This window comes from Ranitomeya imitator, chromosome 1 (assembly GCF_032444005.1).
Source record: "Ranitomeya imitator isolate aRanImi1 chromosome 1, aRanImi1.pri, whole genome shotgun sequence".
Taxonomy (NCBI): domain Eukaryota; kingdom Metazoa; phylum Chordata; class Amphibia; order Anura; family Dendrobatidae; genus Ranitomeya; species Ranitomeya imitator.
The window spans coordinates 740682984-740695960 of record NC_091282.1 but is presented as its reverse complement, the minus strand read 5'-3'; the positions used below and the strand labels follow the sequence as shown (position 1 = coordinate 740695960).

Below are 12977 nucleotides of genomic sequence, written 5' to 3'. Positions count from 1 at the left end.
GGCACACGGGCTTAGCTACAGCCGGGGGCAGGGATACAGGATTAGATGCAGCTCTGTCGCTGCTGGTCAGGGAGACAGACCGGAAATTAAAAAGAAAAAAATAGGATAGAACAAAACGTTCCAATGTTATAATGTTTGAACCATAAACCTGTGTGTCAGTGTTCGGACTGCGATAATGATCATTTTCAATATTTGGGGACATTACAGATCATTAGTTGTCACCACTCCCTGCAGTTTATTTAGAAGTTCACTGCCAGCTACTAATTCCCATTACACAGGATATATAGTGATTATGGGAATCAGCGCGGTGCCAGATCTTCCACATTATATGCAGCACTGAATACACCGTCCACGTCTTCTGTATCCAAACCCCAAATCAGCGGCTTGTGGAAATTCTTCTTTGTGATTTTACAAGCTTGTAAACAACCATAGTGAATATGTAGAAAGCGTGTACTCTTATGTGGCCCCACTGAACTTACCGAATGTGTCGTCAGAAAATAACCAATTGTTGAAATCAGATGTATGGTTTTTTTTTTTAATATTATAATCTTTATAAAAAAAAAGCTAAATAATCATACTGGGCACAGGGGTTATTTTAGAATAATATTTCCTGCCCTTCTGAGACCTTTTCTGCAGCCTCTTTATCAGCAGATGTCACAGCTCACCTCCTCCTCCCCCTCTGGTACAATGACTGATAAAACCTCTATACACAGCTGGTTACACAGAATCCAACATTCCCTATATGTGATGTCACAGCTCACCTTCTTCTCTACAATCACTTCTAACACCTCTATATACAGTAGGTAACACAGGATCCACCATTCACAATAGATGATATCACAGCTCACCTCCTCCTCCTGTACAATGTCTGATATCTACTGTATATAGAGGCGTTATCAGTCATTGTACAGGACGAGGAGGTGAGCTGTGATATCACCTATTGTGAATGGTGGATCCTGTTATCTACTGTATATAGAGGTGTTAACACAGGATCCACCATTCACAATAGGTGATATCACAGCTCACCTCCTCCTCCTGTACAATGACTGATAACACCTCTATATACAGTAGGTAACACAGGATCCACCATTCACAATAGAGTATATCACAGCTCACCTCCTATTGTACAATGACTGATAACACCTCTATATACAGTGGATAACACAAGATCCACCATTCACAATAGGTGATATGATATCACAGCTCCTCTCCTATTGTACAATGACTGATAACACCTCTATATACAGTGGATAACACAAGATCCACAATACACAATAGGTGATATCACAGCTCACCTCCTCCTTCTGTACAATGACTGATATCTACTGTATATACAGTGGATATCACAGGATCCACCATTCACAATAGGCGATGTCACAGCTCACCTCCTCCTCCTGTACAATGACTGATAACACCTCTATATACAGTAGGTAACACAGGATCCACCATTCACAATAGAGTATATCACAGCTCACCTCCTATTGTACAATGACTGATAACACCTCTATATACAGTGGATAACACAAGATCCACCATTCACAATAGGTGATATCACAGCTCACCTCCTCCTGTACAATGACTAATAACACCTCTATATACAGTGGATAACACAAGATCCACCATTCACAATAGGTGATATCACAGCTCACCTCCTCCTTCTGTACAATGACTGATAACCCCTCTATATACAGTGGATAACACTGGATCCATCATACACAATAGGCGATGTCACAGCTCACCTCCTCCTCCTGTACAATGACTGATAACACCTCTATATACACACCTAATAAACCCAGACTCATAATAGAACAGTGGCCAGAGAACATATCTCGGCTCACTTCACAAGCTACTCCCCATATAACGATATACATATAGGAGGACAACGGGAGTTTTTAGAAAAAGATACATATTTATTAGAAAACTAGTAAAAAAATTAACACACAATTAAAAAACACCAATGAAACATACCAGAGGGACATACATGTAGATATATATAAAGTGTGGACCAAATGTAACCATACTCAAAATATGACACAAATAAGATCCTAAATCTCCTAAGCAACCCCCAGGAGCGGAGAAAAATACCTCCTAATGGCAAAACAACCTACACACCCCACGTCCTGCAAGTATAGCCACTGTGGCTGTGTGCATGTGGGAAGGTAATGAATGCAATAAAGGGAGACACATCCTACCGCAAACAAGGGTGGAGATAAAGTGTGTCCCAGGGAACCATATGTGTCTAACACCAAAAATCACTGTAGAAATCTCTCCTGGGACCCCACATAAACCAAGGATCTTACCACATGAAGATGCCCCTTGGATTGGGCGCTACCCCCGACGCACGTTTCGCTGCCGTTATACTGCTATCTCAAGGGGATGTAAATATGTATCTTTTTCTAAAAACTTCCGTTGTCCTCCTATATGTACACCTCTATATACAATAGGTAACACAGGATCCACCATTCACAATAGAGTATATCACAGCTCACCTCTTCCTCCTGTACAATGACTGATAAGTAACACCTCTATATACAGTAGATAACACAGGATCCACCATTCACAATAGATGTCACAGCTCCCCTCCTCCTCCTGTACAATGACTGATAACACCTCTATATACAGTAGATAACACAGGATCCACCATTCACAATAGGTGATGTCACAGCTCCCCTGCTCCCCCTCCTTTCACAATGACCTTTGCACACGCTCATTAGACACCTCAGTACAAAAGACAGGGTCAGTGTCTGACCATTGAGAAATAATGTCCATGTACATTCCTAAAAAAAAATGGAAGTTAAGAATCAAAAATAGCCCTAGGGGCCAGAGTCAAAATTGTAAGATTTGCTATATTGTTATCAGGGGAAAAAAATATTGTTAAACATGTTTTAAAAGTACGTTTAAGGCTACTTTCATACTTGCGTTGTGTGACGTACGTCGCAATGCGTCGTTTTGGGGAAAAAACGCATCCTGCAAAGTTGCCCGCAGGATGTGTTTTTTCTCCATAGACTTGCATTAACGACGTATGGCCACACATCGCATCCGTCGTGCAATGGATGCGTCATGTTTTGGCGGACCGTCGGCACAAAAAACGTTACATGTAACTTTTTTTGTGCGTTGCGTCCGCCATCTTTGACCACGCATGCGCGGCCGAAACTCTGCCCCCTCCTTCCCGGACATTACAATGGGGCAGCAGATATGTTGAAAAACTGCATCCGCTGCCCCCGTTGTTCATTTATTTCACAACGTGCGTCAGTACGTCGGCCCGACCGACTCAAGTGTGAAAGTAACTTAACACAAAAAAACAAATGTAAACTATCTTTAATGTTTTGATGACACATTCCCTTTAAAGAGGTATTCCCATATCGACAGTATATGCCATAAATGTCTGATAGATGCTGGTTCCAGGCCTTTCCCAAGACAGGGGCCGTCTCATACCTCCGTAGTGTGGTGGCCACATTTACAGGCCTCTCTGCATTGGTCATTGATCCTGGCGGTATGGGGTATGACCAACACTGGTGAGGTTGACGAAAGGATCGGGGATGTTGAATATCAACATACAAGATTCCTTGCTTCTGCTGACCAGAAGACTGCTGCCAGAGGGGTCAGGGAGAGCCATAAACAAGAATATGCGTATAAGGGGTTATTTGTGCGTTTCGCATTAAGGATAGGTGATAACTTATTGATCTGTTGGTTTCCAGCAGTTAGGACCCACAGAGAATAGAAGAGTAGGGCAGTGTTATCCCTATTAGGCTGCCGTCACACTATCAGTATTTGGTCAGTATTTTCCATCAGTGTTTGTAAGCCAAAACCAGGAGTGGGTGATAAATACAGAAGTGGTGCATATGTTTCTATTATACTTTTCCTCTAAGGCTGCCGTCACACTAGCAGTATTTGGTCAGTATTTTACATCAGTATTTGTAAGCCAAAACCAGGAGTGGGTGATAAATACAGAAGTGGTGCATATGTTTCTATTATACTTTTCCTCTAAGGCTGCCGTCACACTATCAGTATTTGGTCACTATTTTACATCAGTATTTGTAAGCCAAAACCAGGAGTGGGTGATAAATACAGAAGTGGTGCATATGTTTCTATTATACTTTTCCTCTAAGGCTGCCGTCACACTAGCAGTATTTGGTCAGTATTTTCCATCAGTATTTGTAAGCCAAAACTAGGAGTGGATGATAAATACAGAAGTGGAGCATATGTTTCTATTATACTTTTCCTCTAATTGTTCCACTCCTGGTTTTGGATTACAAATACTGAGGTAAAATACTGACCAAATACTGATAGTGTGACGGCAGCCTTAGAATGTAGCTGCAGAACGCATGCTCGACCGCCACTCCATTCATTGCCTGTGGAGCTGCTGAGCGCTGTGCTCCGCGTTTTCCAGCAGCCCCATAGAGAATGAACTGAGAAGTGGTCGGGCATCTGATCTGCTGCTCTATTTTGCAACAGAGATAAAAATTCCCCGTTCTGCCGATCAGTGAATTTCGTAGAGCTCGGACCCCACCGATCAGTAAGCTATCACCTATCCTGCAGAACTTGTTTTCACGTGAATGGTCTTTCCAGTGGATAGGTCATCAATGACTAGGCGAGCCGGAGCCTAGAGGTCTCTTTATTACGCGGACTGGCAGAGGTCCTAATTAGTGATAAGCGAGTGTACTCGTTGCTCGGGTGGTCTCCGAGTATTTGTTATTGTTCGGAGATATAGTTCATCGCCTCAGTTGCATGGTTTACGGCTGCCAGATATGCTGAATACATGTGGGGGTTCCCTGACAAACAGGCATTCCTCACATGTATCTGGCAGCCGTACATCATGCAACTGAGGCGATGAAAACTATATCTCCGAAACAATAACAAATACTCAGAGACCACCCGAGCAACGAGTACACTCACTCATCACTAGTCCTAATAAATCATTACCAAAACTAGCAGAAACCTGTTAGGGCTCCTAATGGCAGCCAAGAAAGTCGTTCCGAGCACAGACCACAATGCCCGGCAGTCTGCAGGTCTCCTGACTCGAACTCGACAGCTTCATACATGCCGAAGAGACTGTTGGGAAGTCAGATCTACAGTCGGGTCCGTGCTCGGACTGAGCTTCCTGGGCGCCTGTAGAAGCCCTCAGGGTCATGGTACCGGAAACAAGCCGGTCATAGTGTCCTATAATAAACGTGTCCATTTACACCTGATAAAACGTATCAGCCATGATACTGGGGCACCCGATGTCAAGAAAACTCATTCACCACCCTGCTGAGAAAATACTTTATTATCCATAAGAGAAGAAACTGCACATATGAAGAATAATGAAAGGCACGAGGATTACACTTTCCACCAAGCTTCCTGCTGCATAAAGATCAAGCGAAAACCACCACCTGCCAGAACTAAACTTAGTGTTAAGACTTTCCAAAACAAGACCACATGTATCCCGTGCTGCATTTCTCCTGCCAACACATCAGCAGCAGATTATTATGTGCACACAGCCTTAGGGTTACCTACATCAGTCCTGATCACAGAGGGGGCTGAGGTGGTCCGTCTGCCTGTCCATGTACCCCAGTCATAAACCCCACACACCCTAAAGCCAGCATCGTGATTGCTTGCTTCTCCCACCTATCAGTCATGTCTCTGGCAGACATCTATGGCAGCCACTTCTGGATGATGAAATCCGACATGCAGGCACGTCCCTGCCCGGCGGCTCCTATACACATTATTGGCAGGCATCCAGGAGCCTTATCATCATGACTTAAAGGGAACCGTCACCAGCTTTTGCGTCTCGACAATATACACATTTGTTGAAAGCAGCACAGGAGCAAATAAAGGTGGTGGTATTTGTTGAAAAACTCAAAAACGGGTGACCGGTTCCCTTTAAGCCAACGCAGCATGGATCTTAGGAGGCTTTTTAGGAAAAAAGTTTCCAAGTTTGAAGCTTTTTTTTAAGAATGAGAGCGGCCATAAGCCCTGACTGCTGTGCGGTTCACAACTCAGAGCAAAGGGTTCCACGAGAATCCGATTCCCTTAGAGTAAATGGACACTATTGGGGGCATTATTTGTTTTCAACTTAAATGCATGTATATCGCGCTAAAAATCATGTTTTCAATTGGATTACATTATAAACAGTGCATACATTTTATAACCCTCTATAATACTTAGCTTAAAATACATACATGCAGCTTAAAAAAATGCCCACAAGGGTGTCCTCATCCTTTACGGTCATAACAAGGGGAATAAGATTTGGCCACATTGCAACTGTCTGAAGAAAGCCTGTAACAAACTGTTAAAAGACGGCCAAGACTTCTGGAGGACCACGTCTGACTGTGTGCACCCAAACTACAGCAGTCTTGGTAAGAACCTGCACTGGCCCATTAGGTGGTCACTATGATGTCCTCCGCCATATGGAACCCCTAATTATAATGTGGCAATGAAGGACATAGGTCTGAGGAACCTTTTATTATAACCCAACGCACACCACCCTGAGCAGTAAAGCTATTTAATGACTTTGGCAACTGTAATAGCAATAAAAAAAGCCAACAAGAATTAAAGGAAATCTCCACCTTTATGGAAGTTTCCTAATTACTTCTATATCCGTGGCTGTTTCTTCAGATCAGTGCCAGAGAACAAAGCCAACCCATGCACACTAGAAATGATGAAGACTAAGGCACTGGCATAGTTTTAGGGGCTGTCCAAAATTCCATATCAGATGGAAATTTCCTTTAAAGGTGGTATTCCCATCTTAGACATTTATGGAATATCCACAAGTGTCAGGTGGGATATGTATGGGAATGCCCATAGAAGTGAATGGACAGAGCCACTCATCCGGTCACAAGACGGGGCTCCACTCTCTGCATAGGTCGGGGTGTTAACGGCGAGGCCAGCATCAATTTCTGGCTCATCCTGTCTGAAATGGCAATGGTCCTTTAAGCTCTCGCTAATAAGTGCTACAGATAATATGTAGACGCTTGAAGCCATTTGAAGGAAAAGGTAACAGTATAGTGGTATCTGCATATAACCATCTGTGACCTATAACCCTTAAAGGGGTTTTCTGGTTTCAGATAACCCATTCCCGGGCTGCGGTTTTGTTTTTTTAAAACAAACAAACTGAGCCTTCCACACCCTCCCCAGGTTCGGTGCAGAGTCTCTGCCGCTGCTCCAGGCATCTGTTATATTCTGCAGCTTGCACCATCAGCACTGTAGACAACAGACATTGGCAGCGTCGGAGACTCAGCGCTGGACCCGGGGAGGGTGTGGAAGGCTCAATATATATCTATATATATAAAAACGAGTGTATGTGTGCATGTATGCGTGTGTATTGTCGATGATGTCATAATGGTTGCCATGGTGAAGATGATGTAATAAAGGTTGCCGTGGCAATGGTGACGGTTATGTCATAATAGGTTGCCATGGCGAAAATTATGTCAGAATGGTTGCCATGGCGTAGATGATGTCAAAATGGGTATATGGGCACGGGACTATGGGATGGAGGATGTGTATGATGGGAATATGGGCACGGGACTATGGGATGGAGGATATGTATGATGGGTATACGTGCACGGAACTATGGGATGGAGGATGTGTGATGGTATGTGGGCACGGGACTATGGGAAGGAGGATATGTATGATGGGTATACGTGCACGGGACTATGGGATGGAGGATATATATGATGGGTATATGGGCACAGGACAATGGTATGGAGGATGTGTATGATGGGTATATGGGTGTGGGACTATGGGATGGAGGATGTGTATGATGGGTATATGGGCACGGGACTATGAGATGGAGGATATGTATGATGGGTATATGGGCACGGGACTATGGGATGGAGGATAATCATTATAATTTTCTATAACTAACCACAGCTAGTTACTATGCCCGGGCAACGCCGGGCTCTTCAGCTAGTATAGTATAATATATATATTGCAGTCAGGGGGAAGGGAATTGGTGAAACTGGAAAACCCCTTTAATGTAAAAATCTAATCTACTTCTTCAATGGTGGGGCCGCCAGCAGCTCCTCCGCCTGCAGCGCCGGGGTTGCCAGCTCCACCCTGGTACACTTTGCTCATGATTGGATTCCACAACTTCTCCAACTCTTTTTGCTTGTGCTCAAATTCTTCTTTTTCGGCCATCTGATTCCTCTCCAGCCAATCAATGACCTCTTTGCACTTGGACAGTATCTTCTCCTTGTCTTGGTCGCTTAGTTTGCCCTTCAGCTTGTCGTCTTCGGCCGTCTGCTTGATTTGGTAGGCGTACGACTCCAGTCCGTTCTTGGCCGATACGCGCTCCCTGTTGGATTCGTCTTCCTCCTTATACTTTTCGGCATCGCTCACCATGCGGTCGATATCTTCTTTGGTCAGTCGGCCTTTGTCGTTAGTGATGGTGATTTTGCTTTCTTTCCCGGTGCTCTTGTCGGCTGCCGTCACGTTCAGGATGCCGTTGGCATCAATATCAAAGGTCACCTGAAACGAAGGCAAAAAGAAGCACTTGATGAGGAAACATCACCCAGTTTTTAGAAATTAAGGTGGGATTTAAGTCAGTATTTTCATGTTAAGCCTTTTGCTATTGGACTTCATTCAAAATGTTGCACTGTTTTGCGTTTACAGGATTCTGGTTTCCCTGCACGTTCAACTTTGATCAGTGGTCTGTGGTGTTAAATCGGTTGAGAGCAGCTCAGAAAAGGACAAGTTAAAGAATGATAAACTTCCATGTCAGACTACAAGAACAAACTCACTGATGTATTCTCAGTTGGCTCATTCTGCAGCCAGCAATACAAAGTGCAACCCAGGAGGTTACAGAAGACAAATGGTGCAAACATTTTAATGAAACGCAAGTGCAAGAATGATTTTTAGCTTTATATACATCCATACATTATATAAATGAATGTCCCCCAAAAAACTTTTACAAGGGGAAGACCGCATACCTAAGCTTGGTATATATTTTTTACATTGCAAAAAAGTGCAATCTGCAATATTTAAAAGAAAAAAAGAAGTGTGAATACAGGCTAAGGACTATAGTGTGGCCACATTTTCTACAAAAGCGTGTGCTGGATAAAAGTAGCATTAAACATAAAAAGATACATAGGGAGGCAAATAATCAAATATCACATAGATGCTCCATTTCACTCTTCCTTTCCTAGTCTCCTGTTACAAATTAAATTGAAAAATATATAAAGAAAATCTTCTCTATCTGAAGTGTATGGGGAGGTCCTGACGCTGCCTGATAGTATCTGAGGGAGGGAAGGGACGGAGATGTGTAATCTCGCAGACCACCCGAGCGCGCTTAAAATACCCGAGCAACAAGTACACTCGCTCATCACGACTGATCACCTTGGCCTGTGAATGGATACACTGTGATCTACTATGGATTCCATGTAACCATTGTGCTGCACAGACAAAAAAGATTGTCACAAAGCAAACTATGAAGCAGCTGAGATATAATGAAACAATAAGACCTGATCACCTCGATCTGTGGTACTCCTCTAGGTGCGGGGGGGATGCCGGTCAGGTCGAACTTTCCCAGTAGATTGTTGTCCTTAGTCATGGACCTCTCGCCCTCGTACACCTGCACTAGCACACTGGCCTGGTTGTCGGAGTAGGTGGTGAAGGTCTGGGTCTGCTTGGTGGGGATGGTGGTGTTCCTCTTGATGAGTGGGGTCATCACCCCTCCGGCCGTCTCGATGCCCAGAGACAGTGGGGCGACGTCCAGCAGCAGCAGGTCCTGAACGTTCTGGGACTTATCCCCGGTGAGGATGGCCGCCTGCACCGCAGCCCCGTAAGCCACCGCCTCGTCTGGGTTGATGCTTTTGTTGAGCTCTTTACCGTTGAAGAAATCCTGGAGCATCTTCTGGATCTTGGGGATCCGGGTGGAGCCGCCGACCAGCACTATCTCCTTGATCTGGGCCTTGTCCAGCTTGGCGTCGCGGAGTGACTTCTCCACTGGCTCCAGGGTGCCACGGAACAGATCGGAGTTGAGCTCCTCGAAGCGGGCACGGGTGATGGAGGTGTAGAAATCGACGCCTTCGTAGAGGGAATCGATCTCGATGCTGGCCTGCGTGCTGGAGGAAAGGGTACGTTTTGCCCGCTCGCAGGCCGTCCTCAGCCGTCGCAGCGCCCTCTTGTTCCCGCTGATGTCCCGCTTGTTCTTGCGCTTGAACTCTTCCACGAAGTGATTGACCATGCGGTTATCGAAGTCTTCGCCGCCAAGGTGAGTGTCTCCGGCTGTGGATTTCACCTCGAAGATGCCATCGTCGATCGTTAGCACCGACACATCGAAGGTTCCGCCGCCCAGATCGAAGATCAGCACGTTCTGTTCCCCGCCGCCCTTCTTGTCCAGGCCATAGGCGATGGCGGCCGCAGTGGGCTCGTTGATGATGCGGAGGACATTGATGCCAGAGATGGTCCCTGCGTCTTTGGTCGCTTGTCGCTGCGAGTCGTTGAAGTATGCGGGGACGGTGATGACTGCGTTGGGCACCTTCTTCCCCAGATAAGCCTCGGCAATCTCCTTCATCTTGGTCAGCACCATGGACGAGATCTCCTCTGGGAAGAATGTCTTCACCTCCCCTTTATACTCCACCTGCACTTTGGGTTTGGTCCCATCGTTGACCACAGTGAAGGGCCAATGTTTCATATCGGACTGTACTGTCGGATCGTCAAAGCGTCGGCCGATCAGTCTCTTAGCGTCGAAGATGGTGTTAGCTGGGTTCATCGCCACCTGATTCTTGGCAGCATCTCCGATCAGCCTCTCGGTGTCTGTGAACGCCACATAGCTCGGAGTGGTGCGGTTACCCTGGTCGTTAGCGATAATCTCCACCTTGCCAAGCTGAAATACTGCAACGCAGGAGTAGGTGGTGCCCAGGTCAATGCCCACAGCCACCGAGATCGAAGAACTCATCCTGACCAAGTTGTCCAGAAACTGCGTAGTGCGTAACGCTGTCGTCTGCGCTAGTTTTTATATGCTCCCGCCCTCTGCGCTCATTGGCCAGTGCCGAAACTAAGACCCAATCAAAATACAGCAACGGTTAAAACACGCTGTCCGACTGGACATCGTTTCTCCCCATTGTTAACCAATCACGCTTCATCTGGCATCGAGTCAGCAGAGATTTCCATGGCAACGGAAGAAAGGCGTGACTTGTGTAGACAGTAAACCAATCAACGGAGAGCAAAGACAGTCATGTGACTACAACACGTGTGATTTGACAGGAAGGCGTGGCTCAGGACTGCTCGGCTGAGCGTGACATTTCTTGTCAGACGTCTCCGCGCATCGGGGCAGCGCGTGTCCTTATTTGGTTCTCAGCGGAGAATTCCTGCAATTCAGTAACCTGTATCTGCCCAGTGTGATGGCGCCGCTGTCATAGGCCCTGATGATTGCTTCATGTGCAGAACTTTATTTTCTATTAGTTTTTTTTTTCCTTTTTTTGTATGACCGTTTATTTTACCATAAAATATGCTGGAAAACAAGAGGAAAAGCCAAGCTGTGAAATGGTGAAAATGAAACGCAACAATGTGTGGCAACAATGGCCCGCAATGATGGCGGCGATGCCAAATGGTGTCTCATTCTTTCCTTTCTATTAGTGACTTAAAAAAAAATCTGAACTTTGTAAAAAAAGAAATAAATAAATAGTTTTGTGTTTTAGTCATTTTCTGAGCTACATAAATGTTATTTTTCCCATTGGTGGCGCTGTATGGGTTAATCTTTTGCACGGCCAGCTTAGATTTCAGTGGCATCATCATTTTGGTAACTTTATTGCATTCTTTTTGTGGAGGGAGGCAAACAGCAGGTCTGGTGTTCACGTGTTTTTTAAGGGTTAAATAATTAGATATTTTCATAGATTAGACTTTTACGGCTGTAACAATACGAAATATGTTATTGTTATTCCTAACCAGGGAAAAGGGAGTGATTTGAAGTGTCGTTTTTTTTATCTTTAAAAACTTTTTTTTTTTTTTAACACTTCTATATATATAATTGTCTAAGGGGCACTTTCGTCTGTTTGTCTGTCTGTCACGGAAATCCAAAGTCGCTGGCCGCGTCCAATCAGCGACGGGCACAGTCCGGCCCCGAAATGGCCCCTCCCTACTCCCCGCTGTCAGTGCCCGCTCCATACTCCCCCCCCCAGTCAGCGCCCGCCACCCACATAGCGTTTTAGCAGTCCGTTAAACCGACTGCATTACACCGCGGTGTAACACAGTCTGTTAACGCTGCTATTAGCCCTGTGTGACAAACTTTACTATTGATGCTGCCTATGCAGCATCAATAGTGAAAAGATATGTTAAAAATAATTTTAAAAAAAATTGTGTTATTCTCACTTTCCGACGTCCACCGATGCACGCGAGCGGCGAGGCTGCTGTCAGCTTCTGTTCCCAGAGATGCATTTGCGAAATTACCCAGATGACTTAGCAGTCTCGTGAGACCACTAAGTCATCTGGGTAATTTCGCAATGAATCTCTGGGAACAGAAGCTGGCGGCAGCCTCACCGCTCGCGTGCCAGAGAGTGAGTATATAACTATTTTTTATTTTAATTCTTTTTAACAGATACGGTGCCCACACTGCTGTATACTACGTGGGCTATGTTATATACTGCGTGACTGATATATACTACGTGGGCACTGTTATTTACTACGTGGCTGCTATATACCACGTGGCTGTGCTATATACTATGTGGCTGTGCTATATACTACGTGGCTGTGATATATACTATGTGGGCTGTGCTATATTCTACGTGGCTGTTCTATATACTACGTGGCTGTGCTATATACTACGTGGCTGTGCTATATACTACGTGGCTGTGCTATATACTACGTGGCTGTTCTATATACTATGTGGCTGTGCTATATACTACGTGGCTGTTCTATATACTACATGGCTGTGCTATATTCTACGTGGCTGTGCTATATACTACATACTACGGGGCTGTGCTATATACTACGTAGCTGTGTTATATATTATGTGGCTGTACTATATCCTGTACCCCGAACCCCTGACATCCAGCGCC

General features: G+C 45.1%; 1 protein-coding gene across 1 annotated transcript; it reads right to left on the bottom strand.

Moving 5' to 3' along the window:
- Positions 1-5248: 5248 nt before the first annotated feature.
- HSPA2 (heat shock protein family A (Hsp70) member 2) lies at positions 5249-10925 on the bottom strand. The gene is made up of 2 exons (XM_069734023.1): positions 9449-10925; positions 5249-8448 (listed from the first exon to the last, which is right to left on the bottom strand). The coding sequence occupies exons 1-2, from the start codon at positions 10877-10879 to the stop codon at positions 7966-7968; spliced, it is 1914 nt and encodes a 637-aa protein (XP_069590124.1). The 5' UTR covers positions 10880-10925; the 3' UTR covers positions 5249-7965.
- Positions 10926-12977: the final 2052 nt, after the last annotated feature.